The following is a 15,375-nucleotide window of genomic DNA, read 5'->3' on the forward strand; positions in this document are numbered from 1 at the left end:
ATTCTCATGTTGCATTCACCACACTGCACGATCTCTATTTTACATGCAAGATTTTGTCCCGTAAATTCTATTGTATAAAGTATTTTAATCCCAATTCTTTTGGGGGTTTTTGGTGTTTTTTTTTTTTTTTGCTGGTCACGTCTGCCCAGATTACCACTGAAAGTCCTACTTGTCTGATGTTTTCCCATACTCCCCTACACTCTCAGTCTCATCCCTCCTTCCCTCTCCTTATTTTATACCTCTCTCCTATCAATCTTTGTTGTCTGACTTCCTTTCATTTTGTCACTCCTCTTCACCTGTAAAAAACTTTAAATTTCAAATAAAAAATTTCTAGCTTTGTGTCTATCTCACCATGTAAAGCAGCTCCTGAACCTAAGGCCAAATTACAGGCCCCCTTTTGTCCACTGAGCTAAATTTTCTTCATTTTTCTCCTTTCCTCCAGACAAGATCGTTACATTCAAACAGTTTCTGCTGTTTGTTGTTTCCCGAACTGAGCATTTCTTTTGAGAATGTTAGTCTTCTGTGACCAAAACCATGCCAAGAATCATGCTCATACTTAAGAGAGACATGATCATGGGCACATAGTCAAACATCCACCCATCCATCCGGTCCACAAGATCACGTAATCTTCCTCTCTATTTGATCTGTCTAGTTAATGATCTTTCCTTTGCCTTAGAGAACATCAGTGTTAGAGACTGAGCCATGCAAATAAGTGGGAAATGTAACTGGACCAGAAGCAGAAGTTCAAGTGGACTTTGCTGAAACAAGTCCCAGTGTTCAACTGGTCTGTAAGGTGAAGAAAGAGAATGTGGCACCACCAGCGGCTTGACTATTGTGTGACTCCATCATTGCCTCCCTGCAATACAGCCTTTCTTAATTTAACTGTGTCTAAGAGCAAGTCACTGTTAGGAGGTTGTACAGTAACTTTCAAAAGAAAATAGTAGTATGAGAAACAGATTGTTACGGGACTTTATATTAGTGTAAGGCCTCAGGAGACATATCAAAAATGGAATTTCAGGATGAAAAATTAAGAAAGACGTGTGCAGGATGGAGTTATTTTAACTAACTTGGTTTCTTCAGGCAACTATATTCATGATGACATTATCTAATGAAGCAAAGCAGCAAAAAAAAGCAGAAGATATCTGATTTATTAAGAATGAATAGGGAGATTATTGTCTAATGATAGGTAATTCATGCTTTGAAAGTTTTTTGTTTATAAAGAAAAAAGAAAAAATGGGGGAAAAATCATAAAGGATTTTTATTTGTTCAGTTATTTTGAAGTACTAAGCTGCCACAATCCCCATTACATACAACATGTTTGTGAACCAATAATGTGACATAAGGGGATCTACTGTATTATTTGTCTGCTGCTTTCCTAGACTGTTAACCTATTAACAAGTGGATACAAGCCATGACTTCAAACACTTGCCCGTGTGAAGGTGTGTCTAGCGATCCTACCTGTTGGCGGGATGATTCCAGGAGACATTAGGCCTGGGACAGAATGTGGCATGATATGAGAATTCTCTGGGGAGGTGACACTTTGAGTCCTCTTAGGAGGCCTTCCAGGTCTAGAACTGAAACAAACAAACAAAAAAATTTTTACAATTAAGCTGTTGTCTTACACATCATTTCAAAGTTGTTTCAAGTGGTAACATGGACTGTAAATAAATTTGTTTCAAGGACGGTTGCTTTTGCAGTTAGATGTAATAGACTTCCATCACTAATTAGATTACATGCTGAATTCATTTTCCTCATTGAAGATCAGCCGCTCTTGATGCATAATTCATAGCCTGCACCTCGTTACCTGCTTCTTCATATTAATATCTATACACAGTTTGAATTGCCTCGTTTGCATATGCTAAAGTTCTGCATGCAGCCTTCAGCATGAAAATTATGCACTAACTTGTAATAATTATTACAGTCAGCCTGCTATTGATTTATGAGACTTTTAAAAACCAAATATGTGTAGTACTTGTAATGAATGATATTTTAAGGTTCTTCAGGAAATTAAAAGGCAATGGCTGCCTAAGGAAATGTTCTGCTTGTTTGATTTAATACTACAGTTAGCTGGGAGGTGGAATGAAAGAGTGATTCAGACCTATAGCACATTTTTCGATGATATGTTTTATTACTTCGCACTGCTAGCCCGATATCTAGATGATAAATGACAATACATATCTAATGTGTGAAAAGGTCTTGCAATTTCTTTATTTTTTGTCATTTAAAAGATAAGTCAAGTTATCATTTAACCCTTATTCTATTTAAAGTGAAAATCTCACTAAGACACCTTACTTTAAATATACTACTTTACGTCAGAAAGGACTCAGAATTATTTGTACGATATTGTTGAGCAAAAGCCATCACAGCAACTTACATGTGTCCAGCATAGAAAAATAAAGGGCTTCAGGTTTAAGCACTCCTTGTCTGTTAAATGCTCACATACACAACTTTCCATCTCCTGGACTGCCTAAGTAGCATACAAATTAGAGATGGATGATGATGAAAATACCTATTGCTCACTTACATACAAATATCTGCCTGCTCATACAACATATATCCAAAGGCTTGTATTCTTATATACATATCATAGCATGGAACCACTACAACATCCTGTAACTGCTCATTTAGGGGGGGGCATTGTGGAATAACTCCACAGAGTAAGGTGATGAGCTGCTCTAAAACTGCAGCGTTAACCTATGATCTGCCAAATATTTGAATTTCTTCATTCGTTTCAGAACAAGGAAGAAAGGAAAAGTGGGTATGAAAGGTTTTGCTCCTTCAGTCCACATACTAACAAAACTCTAATCAGGGATAATGGCAATTCTAGCTATGCTAGGACCACATAATGAGGCAGATAATAAAATACCTCTGTTTTCTGTTCATATTACGGTTTCCACTGTGTTTGGAAATACTTTGGGTTTGGGGGGTTTTTTTCCTTTTTTTTTTTCTTTTTTTTCTTTTTTTCTTTTTTTTTTTTTTCTTTTTTTGGCACCTTCTGCAACCTAACTTTAATAAACCAAAAACAATCAAAGTACAGAGAATTTTCTTGAAGTTTAATGACTCAAGACATTGAGTCATTAACCTTAACTAATCATTAATTCCCAACTTAATGTCCTGAGCTGAGGTCATTATTAAAATTATAAGCTTGGTAATTTCTTTGATTGGTTTGGGACTTTTATTTTCTTTAATAGAAACAAAATTGTCATATGTTCAAAACTACAAGAAAAGCACATTGTAGAAAAAGAATACTGTCTTATTCTAAATAAAACCAAACAAAACCAAATTAAGTGTCTTCAGATTTTCTTTGATATTTCCTTTGTGATTTACAATAAAAATAAACATACCACGAACACATATAAAACTGAACAAAACATTATAGACAAAAATGATCTGATTTAAATGGAGTGTTTCTAATATATTCACTCACCAAAAAAATGCCACTGTGTAGGAAAACTTTAATGGTTTCATTTAAGTATCTATGATGAAGTACTCAAATCACTATTGTGATATGGCTGTTGGAAGGGTCTGACAACAGCATAACGGAACACAAGTGGGGTAATGTGGCACAATGCACAATGTACCAATGACTTCCAGGTCTTTATAAAGCAAGTTCACACCTGCAAAGACTTTCTTTGATGTTAACTACTAAGTATAGCCATGGTGAAGCCTTGCTTTTGTCTTTCATTTTGAGGAATAAAACCATCCCTCTTCAAGCCTAAGGGAAGACAGTCATGTACCAAATCTCTAAACAAAGGTCAGCAGCAAATTATAGGTGAGTGATACTGAAATACCTAAGGCAGAACTCTTCCTTTGGTCACCTTCTACGATCAAATTTCTTGCGCTATTCTATACAAAAGAGGGGAGGGATCACACTCAAAGCCATAAACAAGTCCAGCAGCCCAACTCCATTCCATGATTTATCCCAAAGTTTACCAAGTAAATGTTTTCATAAAGTCCTAAACTCCCAATTCCAATCTTACTAACAATATTTCACCCAGTAGATGGTTGTGCACTGGAAGAGGCTCCCCAAGGAAGTGGTCACAGCACCAAGCCTGGCAGTTCAAGGTTTGTTTGGTCAACACTCTCAGGCACATGGCGTGACTCCTGGGGATGGGCCTGTGCAGGGCCAGGAGCTACGCTTGATCCTTATAGAGCCCTTCCTACCCATGTTATTCTGTGATTCTATTTAAAAAAAAAATTCTGAGAAGGAAATCTATTTAATCCTGACAGAATTTTTAAGTGACACTAGTTCCAATCTACTATTAAAAGGCCTTTACCTATTTAAGAACTGTGGGGTTTTTTCTTATAACAAGGCAGAAAAACACTGTAAGACAAATTAAGAATTATTTCTTAGAGCCTGGAAGATCTGATTTAGAGGCATGGTAGACTATGCAATACACAATTAGAATTAATACATCTAATTGTCCTTAATAACTGACTGAGTAGCAATACTTGACTTAATCTGTTAGCTGTCATTTGTTAAGCATTTGTTTCATTAACCATACTACTAACTTGAAATACTACCATTTTGAAAGATTTGTTTTCAAACTGTAAGAATTGCAAGAATCTTCTATGAATCATTACCAAAGTTGTGGGGAAAATGGCATGAAAAAAGTACTTTAAAATCACGTTTGACTAGAATTGAAAACTCACATGTTGTTTTGTAGTTCATTATCATTTTTATAGCTATTTGATACACTCTTTTAAAAAAACATCAAAAGCATAGCAAATTAGTTTTCCTATCATAAACAAGATGATAAAAATAGCTTAATAAATCATTTTGTTGTTATTTTTCATAAATATGAGTATAGTAAAGACCTACTTATTTTTAGATTAGGACATGTTCATTTTCATTCCAAGATAAGAAACCTTCAAAATACTCATATTCCTATTTTGTATCAAAATCAGCAGATTTGTCTTCAGTATTAAAAAACCCACCCAAATTTAAATAGGTATGAGCTTATTTATTATGTAAAAGATACATTTAAATGCCAGAGCAATGTAATCTTTTCCTCTAGTTGATGACACTGAGATAGAAAATCTTCATTTAAAAGTTGATGACAATACTATTTTTACTCAAATTTAAATTTTGTATATATTCTTTTATAGACATATAAAAGACATTGTAAGATTTTGTCTTATATCTGAATACAATTATTGGAAGAACTACACTGGTTTTTTTTCTGAAAGTACATGTGACTTCTTATGGAAATGCTAATTTTCTCAATAAGTAAACTACTAAAAGATAACCCATTTTGATTTTGAAGATGGCTTAAGTCTGGTTTTTTTAGAGCTAAAATAGTCTGAAATGCCAAAACCCCAAAAGCCCAAGTGAATACCTAGGGTTATAGTACAGATAAGTCAAGGAGTGTTTTGGGACTCCACAAGAAGACACTGGAAGAAACAGCATTAAATCTGGAAGTCCTGTCTACTGTTTCACTCTTTGAAGAGTAAATTAGAGAAAGCAGAAATTAGACAGTATCAGCAAAGATTCAAGGAAGCCACAAGATTAACTGTTTTAAAGACCTGAGGAGAAGTCTACAGGGAAGTTAAGAGTTCCTTGCTTATCCATTAGAAAAGATATCTAATAGATTGTCACTCTGCATTTAAAAATATGAACAAGTTAGATGTTTTCTGCTCAAAAACTTAAATTTTCAAATGTGAGATAACATATGTAGAAGAAGAAAATGAAAGCTTTCTACAGGACCATGTATTACTAACTTAGTAGTCAAGTTTTTGAAGTACCTAAATATATTTATCCCTATGAAAATCCATCAGCCTTCTATAAGCTTATGTCAGTTTGTGATAAAATTATCAGATATTTCTCAAGTCTTAAAAGACATTCCCACAGACAACTGATCTTTGTTTTTGTAGAAATTATCATGGTTTATAGTTACAATATGTCATTATGTGAATGAGGAACTCAAGGCACAGATTAGTGAATCTTTAAAGTCTCAAATATTTTCTTCACTAACATCGGCTAATTAGATAACCAGAACACTTTCCAGAATGACTGAAAATAAATCCATCAATTTTCAGCCAGATTTTTATTTCATCCCTTCAATTTCATAAATTCATCAAGGAATGCTACGGCTGTAGCATTTTCGTCTTTGAAGAAAAAGGGTGTATTTGTCTACTGCACTGTGATTAGCATGAGAAGCAGTTGAGACTACATTTAAGGCTGAGAATATGGTTATTTTTTTTGTCATTTGATGAACATCTATTAGTCGTATATCCTTCCTGTCTTACCAAATCTAGAAAACAACAGATGGCTGAATTAAAGAATAAGAAATGGAAGAATCTGTGTTCTTTATCAGTTAAAATGTTGTGCTCTGATAATATTTTCAACGTTTTACATAATTTCAGTTGTATTATCAAGCATGAGCTCACTCCTAGTAATGTTTCCATAGAGCTAAACAATTAAAAGCAGACATAATCATCAGAAAACCTGGCCCTGTACAATCACATGGCGAGACAACAGGACAATAGTATGGGCTTATCTGCTGGGCTTTAAATGTCACCAGGCTGCATTCAGCTCTTACTACTATCTGCCAGAAGACAGACTTGATGTTAAAATTTAAGGGTCTCATCCTTGAAAGCCTTAGATAAGTAGACCTCCTACTGATTTCTCTTAAGAAATTTGAGCACCAAGGAAGGTTTGGCTCCAAAACAGCTGAAACTCTTCATGTAGTAGTATATAATTCTCAGAGCACGTCACTAGCATTTTACAGATGACTAATTGCATGGCAAAACATGTGCTAGGAAACTAGAAGTATTCAAAAATGTTGAGATAATTCTGTAATTTATCTTTCTCATGTCCTGATTTTGAGGAACAATTGTGCAATATTAACATTTGATTAATAAAATGTTATTCCTTAAAATTATTTTTATAAATACATCAAATACTCCTAAAGAAAACTGCAAGTCTGACCAGTAGTAAGAAGGCAAACTGCCTTTCCTGCCAAAATTAATTAATTTCAGGGTTTGTTTTCTGCATTTAAAGATTTATTTTTAATCTTGTCTGTGAGTAAGTTTAGTGCACAGAAATATTGTGCTCATCTGTAGCTGGGCATTACATGACAAAGTGAAGTTACCATTGGCCAGGCAGTTTCATAATCAATACTACTGGGGAGTGGCAGGAAAAGTTACACTCCAGAAGTGACAGGTAGCAAATCTGTAACAAGGATTTGGTGTATTTATTTAATGTATTCTTTAAGTTCTTAGAACTGCCTAAAACAGCTTAGAATATCAACCCAAATTTTAGCTACATCAGCATTTATGCATCTCATTTAGGTACATTTTGAAAATCTATGCTTTATTTCTCATCTGTTCCATCTCCCCTTAGTGCTTCAGAGCCTGACACAGAACTTTTGACCTCAAAGAAGCTGGCTGAATGAAATTTAGGTGATCAGCCACTGGAAGAAGTTATTATGTGCTTGCCATAAAATGGACACTGCAAAAGGGCCAAAGATGTCACTTGCTGACTTAACACAAAGACAACCTGCAACCACAGGCAGTGGACTCTTCCCATATGGTATTTCTGGGTTTTGGGATATCTTCTATGCTGTTCTCATCATACGTGCAGCCTTCACACTACCAAGACTTGAGCCAAGGGCGTGTCAGTACTGAAAAATAAGGTCTAGGAAGACTGACTAAACCCTTTGTGTAATTTAATTCCTTTACTTGGAAAACGCTTGCCAAGGTAACCTTCATAAATATTTCTAACACACTGAACTAGCATTTTAAAGGCAAAAAAATGACAAAGTACATTGATCCAAACCTTATACTTTACTATTTCAGGTTTTCCCCTTTTGCTCCTACTCAAGAACAAAGTAAAAAATGGAATTCTAAGACAGAGCATACATTTATTTTGGCAGTTAGTAAAACAACCATTAGAAGTCACACCATGTCCTTTTCACTTGCAGCAGTCATGTAAAACAATAAAACTCTCAGTGCAATTACCTTAAATTTATTTTTCTTCTCACAGTTAAACAGAAAATGTTCTCACGCAATAATTAGTGCTGAACTCATGATATATTAGGAGTTACTGAGACAGCAAACAATGCTGATAAAAATAAATACAAAGATCTGTTTCAAAATATTCATAAAGAAGTGCATGAATGATCTTCAAAAGAATTAGGCTGCGTTACAGAAGTGAGCAGTGGAGAAATCACACTGATGAAATATTATTGCATTTCAGTAACAGAAAATTTTACAGCTATTTTTGAACCAAAATGGCCAAAAGTGGATATTGGGTCAGAAATGCAATACCAGTTTATCAGTGGAAGAAAGAATAAATGGAAGAAAATATATTTCACTTCATATCCCATTCCAAAGTTATTTACCACAGTAATACAGAAGCACAGGTTAGTCCTTGGATGCTACTCTTTCGCTGGGGTAGAGAAGACCTTGTTGAATTATTTCTTTTCCTAACAGAACTGTCATGTAAACAGCATGTCATTTCCATCCTCCTCAACACTGCAGCCCAAATCACTCTGCTTTTCAGCAAGATTAGTAATATTCTCGATATAAGAGTGTAAGATACAAGGTACAAGGGTACAAGAATATATAAAATATATATTACAGCAACACCTGCCAATTCTCCCCGATTGTTGAAGTCCTACTACAAACACAATGAAAGAATATAAGGAAAAGATTCTCTGTGACTGATCATGTTACTTGAATATATGAATGATCTAAAGGGCAAGAAATGAAATAAAACCAGTTAGAAATCTGAGTGTTACTTAAGTAAGTTACACTACCAGATTTAAATACAGCTGTGATCATACATAAGCTTAAAATATTACTGACATATGCCTCTTCTCTTAATGAAATTGAGATCTGTAAATCATCTGTTGGAAAGGGAAAAATAGATAAGAAATGAAGCTAATTCTGTTGTGTGGCTGAATTATGATGTCTGCAGTAAATTAAGTCAAAAAGTTCACTGCTTCATCTAATTAGTTGAAACACTAGATCTTCCTGAAAGTTCTTGGACATATAAGTATGTTGGCTTGCACGATTATGTAATAACTGTGAAACACAAGCTTCTGATGATGACAGCCATACAAGCTCAAGCTGAAAATAAGTCTGAATGAACAATGAAGTGCAATTATTAAAGAGAACTCATGCATAGATCCAAACCATATTGGTTTTTTGGGTTTTTTTGATTATATAAACCTTGCTTCAGAAACAGTACTCAGAAATCACAGCACTCGTGATCCTGAATAAAGTTATTTAGGAATACTGGCAATATCAAGAAAAGAAGAAAATAACAAGAAAATAATAAGAAGAAAACCTTGAAAATCATATTTATTTCCTCTATTTACACTGCTGTCTTTTCAGAATAATTCTGCATCTACCAAAAAATTAAAAAAAAAAAAAAAAAAAGTGGAAAAAGTAGTGATATAAAGTGCATCCTTCCCACAAAATGCTCTTTCTGTCAAGTTATAACAGATGCCTTTCCCATTTCACTCAACCTTACAGCATAAACCGCACCCAAAATTTAAATATGCAAGCTAAATGATTCCTTCTAACAGTGTTATTCACCCACATGAAACCCCAAACTATAACAGATGCAAAGCCTATTTTTTCCTCAACTGTTTTCATCTTTTCTTAGACTTTTAATTCTAAAAACATCCCCTCAAAACATCATTTACTATATATATTATGAAAACGTCAACTATGGAGTTAATAGGCCAGAAAGGAAGGCTTGATCCACAATGACACAAATCTAAAAGAATTTTAAGCTTTCACTTTTTAAAAAAAGTTTTTACTTCAAGTTGCTGAGATGATTCCTAATGTAAAGCAAGCCTAAGTCTTGTGGTTATGTCTGTTAGAGTCTGCATATGGCCTGAAACAATGATTTAAATGTATGAACTTTAGTTGGAATGAACAGTCCTGCTTCAAGGCTTGTTCTCCAACCATCTGTATTCATGTCTGCATATAACTTGCACATGTAATTACAAATTTGTGAACACAAATCAGATAATTGCATGTACAAATAACCAATTAGACTCAAAGCAGAAATAAGCCATATAACAGCATACTCCTCTTTTGAACACATATGTAACCATATAAAACATAACTATCTTTATTTAAGAAATTTTTGTTTAACTTCCTTAGAAAAATATAATCTGATCTGTTTTCCATCAGGACATACTGGGGTGAAGCAGCCATTTTGAGAACCACTTTAAAAAAAAGAGCAGAAATACTACAAGAAAAAGCATCTACATAAGGTGCAAACCCACCACTGCTCCAGGGGTCACAGAGCTAGTGTTCATTACTATCTGTATTAAATATAAGATACATAAACATCTCAATGATGATTTAACTCCAAAAAAAACCCAAAAAAACCAAAAAAACCACAAACATACTGTACTATTCAAGGTGTTTTGTGAAAATATTCTGGTTCTCCAGGCATTTCATTAATTAATGTGTTATTTTTATTCATAATAGTTGATAATGCAGTCCCTGATATCAGTGTATCCAGTGTAATATCTGAATACACTCATCAGTTAACTGGCCACAATTCTTTGTATGAAATGCTGAAACAAGTGAACTGTCACCTCTTTAATGAAGCTGCCTATATCTTAAACCCTTTGCCCTTTAAAAAACTCTTTATACTCAAAATGAAAAATTTTATACTAGCTTCTGCCAGAGACTATGGTTAATGTTCACTGCCCTTTATTCACCTTATTTTTAATTCTGAAAACCCACACTCATTAACCATGTAATTCCAAAGAATTGCTGGAACTGCCTAAATAAAAGCTTGAAAGTGACTTTTATTGTACATTTGAGAGTAACAGTGGTGATATGAAATACTGGAAGACTCTCTCCTAGTCTGTACAGCTGTAACTGCTCAGCTGGAGTAACACAGATTGATGGTAACCTTGCAGGAGCCACTAAAATCAAGAAGTGTGCCCCGGTGGCCAAGAGGGCCAGTGGCATCCTGGCCTGGATCAGGAATGGTGTGGCCAGCAGGAGCAGGGAGGTCATTCCTCCCCTGTACTCAGCACTGGTGAGGCCACACCTTGAGTGCTGTGTCCAGTTCTGGGCCCCTCAGTTCAGGAAGGACGTTGAGATGCTTGAGCGCATCCAGAGGAGGGCGATGAGGCTGGTGAGGGACTTGGAAAACAAGCCATATGAAGAACATCTGAGGGAGCTGGGGTTGTGTAGCCTGGAGAAAAGGAGACTCAGAGGTGACCTTATCACTCTCTACAGCCTCCTGAAAGGTGACTGTGGTCAGCTGGGGGTTGGTCTCTTTCTCCAGACAGCAACTGACAGAACGAGAGGACACCATCTCAGGCTGTGCCAAGGGAAATACACGCTGGACATCAGGAAAAAGTTTTTCATGGAAAGAGTGATAAGGTACTATAATAGCCTGCCCAGGGAGGTGGTGGAATCAGCATCCCTGGATGTGTTTAAAAAAAGACTGCATGTGGCACTTGATGCTATGATCTAGTTGAGGTGTTAGGGCATGGGTTGGACTCGATGATCTTGAAGGTCTCTTCCAACCTAAACATTCTGTGATTCTGTGATTCTGTGAATTTAAACCTCTAAGGTGATCTGTATTTGCATATATTTATAAATACAAAATAAGTATTAATATTCTGATGAGTACGGAGCATTAAAAATTACAGGTTTCTTTGAGCAGATGATATCTTGGGTCAGAATGAGTGGATCTACTCTTTGTATGCACTTCCATTTGATATCAATAAGCAAGTCCTAAACCAGAAGCTAAAGAATATGCACAACATTCGTTTCATCTCTGCCACTCCCACTTCAAATTGTTTAGGACAGTAACCAACTCTCAGTACAGCCATGGGTTTGTGCAACACCCAACACAATGCCCATCACTGAAAATCCATGCAGACCGAGAGATATAAAGCAAGGATTACCTTTGTAGATGCCCTTTAATTAGCAAATCCTTATGTGTGTATTCTAGTTGTACTTTACTTCCGAAACACAGCAAAATATGAACTCATAGTAGAAAACTAAATTACAGTACAGTCCAGAAAACTGATCTGTGCACCCAGTCCCCAAAATCTGTTTGTGAAATCAAGATGCCTGGTGTGTTACAGTGTTCCACCCTTGCAAGTCTAGATGTAGACTTACCTGGCCATTTTACTGTATCATAGAACATTGTAAAATAAATTTGCATTTTATTTTCCTTGTGCAAGGCAAGGAACAGAAACAATCAACCTCCCATTTCCCTGCAGAGCTGCATCTATAAAAATATGAACCATAGCACAGTTTTCCCTCCAAAGCAGTAGTACTGTAGCAATTTGAACAATAAAGAATACCAGTCCAATACTCCTAAGTCCTAAAAAAAAGAACCATAAAAAACCAGACAGTGCTATAGGTCCAAATGGAAATAATTGCAGTGATTCAACTAAAGACACTCTGATATGTTATCCTTCAACAATTCAAAAGTCATTCAGTGCATTTCTATCAAGCTACAGAGGATCAAATCTGGTGATACCTTAAAATATGTTGCCATAACCCTTAGTCAGTGTTTGAAGGTAAATTATTTGCAGGCCTGGAAATGCAGCCAGTTCCCCAAGCTGTCCCTTAACTACCCTATGTAAAGCCCGTCCTATCAGAAATAACAGTCTGCTACTAATGTGTTATCCTAAGGAAACACTGAAATGTTAATCAGTCATTTCTAAAAAGTAGTACAGGGAGTATGTTTTTAGATAACACAGCTGACAAATGTATCTACTTCTGATAAGATTTTTTTAAATTGTTATTATTATAATTATTTCTATTCCACTGTAAGTCTGATAATTCCATTATGAATCTTCATACAACAGAATTACATAGGAAGATATCAAAGGATCTATTTTATAGAAAACTCCAAATCAATTACTGAGAAGTTTATTTTAATACGTATAAACTCTATTTACTCTGTGACTGGAAAAGTTACACTTTTCTCTACTAGTCCCTTTACCTCCCATCCTCAAAGTACATGATGAGGACATTAGACTATGAAATTCAGACAAATTTCTGTTGCATTGTGTCAAAAAGACATGTTCCTCAAAAATATCTCAAAAACTTTAGCCAGAATAAAGAACCCCCAAAATAAAATTACCAAATTCATCAAGTTATTCTAATGCATTCTCAACAAAGAATTCTCAATAAGAAACCTCCACTCCAACTCATCCTTCTTTTTAAGAACTTCCATCTTCAGCAGCATGGGACACATTATTGCAGAATTTCATATAAGGTTACTTCAGAAAGGAACATAACTTCCAGTACGGGCAAAATGGCACCAAGACTTGCAGCACACTCTCCTGGGGCATACTATAGCTGGCCAGTATGCACATCCATATATCTGATTCACATATATTGTGCCTGGCACATCTCCACACATAACATGGACACAGAGTTCTCTTATGGCTCTGGTCATATAGCTCATAGCACAACAAGAACAAACCCTGACTGAATATTAAGATGATAATGAAATACAAATTAATCACAGTAATTACAAACAGATTTTCTATCTCTGCCCAGAATCGAGTAAGACAAGAGTTAAAGGTGCCAATTCAGATTTGTATTTGCCATAATTCCTACTTTACTAAAAGGTTGACCTCAGATTTTATTCTGTTTTCTTACCAACAAAACCCTACTTTTCTATCACTCTGTCTTGCTCAGACACAGAAAAGCTCTGAAAATGTTGTTACATGCAAGTTAAAGGCTCGGGAATGAAAAATCATCCAAATCATCAAATATTAATACAAATACTAATACAAAGGGGAATTTTTTTCCTGATTTTGTCCTGGCTGATGTTCTCTGAATGTGATCAAACTCATGGTGATCAAACTGTCACGGATCAGACTAAGAGGTACATTTTCATCAGTGCTAGAGTTTGCCCCAAGATATTATTTTTGTTTGAGACTTTGTTTCAGCTTCTGTTGTTTCAAGCTTCAATCCAGTACTAAAGATGACACTAAAGAAAGACCTACTTGACCTAACAATACATTTTCCTATGCTGTTTTTAAGTACCTCTAGCAGAACTGGGTTTGTGTGGTAATAGATCAAGTTCTTGAGGAAAAAAAAAACAATAATCAGCAGAAGACTATCCCTTTTACAGAAAAAGAATCAAATTAGACATTATCTGTCCAGAAATGTGCTTGGTTACATGCTTGGCTGAAAGTCAGTGATATTTCCATGACTATACAGCTCTCCAACACAAAAGCACTTCAAAGCTTTAACCGGACAATGTGTTCATGAAGTTTTTCCAAAAATTTATCAACATTTGAGGAGTACAGCAAAAAATAGCAAATTAGAAGAATTTTCTATCAAACAATTATCCTTCTCTCAATTTTCTTGAAATGGATAACAGATATATTCTGTTTTAATTGAACTGTATAAAGTGGCAAAGTATAATGTGTTTGTAATGCTGCTTTCTCATTTTATTTCTCAGTTTATCTTCATTATACTATCTTTTAAAAGATAAAAATTTTGAAGGTTTTAAGCAATATGTGGAACAGTAAAGCAGTCATCTGTTCCCATTTATCCATTTATTTAACAATTTAAGAGGAAAAAAAAAATTACAAGGCATGCTTTGGACTCCTGTGAGTAGGAGATAGAGTCCTTGCAAGAGTGTTCTCTCTCACACAGTAACTCTTCACATGAGACACATTTGCTTGTATGAGTGTATATGTATATTGCACATACGTGTGTATATAGGCCATATAGTGCAGCACGCTCTCTATGCATGGGAGTCTCTAGGCTGATAGTACCAATGCGATAGCTGTTCTCATCCCAAAGCACCTTAAAGCAGGAATCAATCTAGATTTCATTCTCTTTAGTAAGTACTGACTGCCACCTTCTCTCCCACTGGGCTGCAAGACAGTGAGCTACTCACCTGGACCAGAGAAACACACAGTATGCAAACAGTTCAACTCCAGCTTCCATGACTCTTTCACTATGAACTAAATGGTGAAAGATGAGTATTCTTCACTTCCTCACCATGACAGAGCTATACTCTTCATTACGGTATCTTCATACTAGGAATTACAGACCTGTCAGTCTGAGGAGGTCAGACTGGATATTTGAAAGAATTTCTTCACCAAAATGGTTATCAAGCATCAGAACAGACTGCTCTGAGAAGCTGAGTCACCATTCCCAGATGTATATAAAAGGCATATAGCTAGGACGCTTAGGGATATAGTTCAGTGGTGGACTTAGCAGGGTTCAGTTAATGGCTCCAATCTAAATGATTCTACGATTCCGTATGCAAACACATATTCACAGATGTGCGTGCCTATCTGTTTGTGCAGCATGCGTACACACAGGCTACAATCCCTGCAGGTGATTAGCAGGGCACCGCAACATTAACACAATCATTTAAGGAAGAAAACGAGCACTATA

At 35.6% G+C, this 15,375-nt stretch overlaps 1 protein-coding gene across 5 annotated transcripts in view; it reads right to left on the bottom strand.

Moving 5' to 3' along the window:
- The window catches only part of DACH1 (dachshund family transcription factor 1), a 352,968-nt gene that overhangs the window by 201,417 nt on the left and 136,176 nt on the right, over positions 1–15,375 (bottom strand). For all 5 annotated transcript variants that reach the window (XM_040055316.2, XM_040055317.2, XM_040055321.1 and 2 more), the window contains exon 2: positions 1,459–1,574. In XM_040055316.2, the coding sequence (XP_039911250.1) occupies positions 1,459–1,574 (116 nt within the window). The remainder of the gene's footprint in view (positions 1–1,458; positions 1,575–15,375) is intronic.

This window comes from Hirundo rustica, chromosome 2 (assembly GCF_015227805.2).
Source record: "Hirundo rustica isolate bHirRus1 chromosome 2, bHirRus1.pri.v3, whole genome shotgun sequence".
Taxonomy (NCBI): Eukaryota; Metazoa; Chordata; class Aves; order Passeriformes; family Hirundinidae; genus Hirundo; species Hirundo rustica.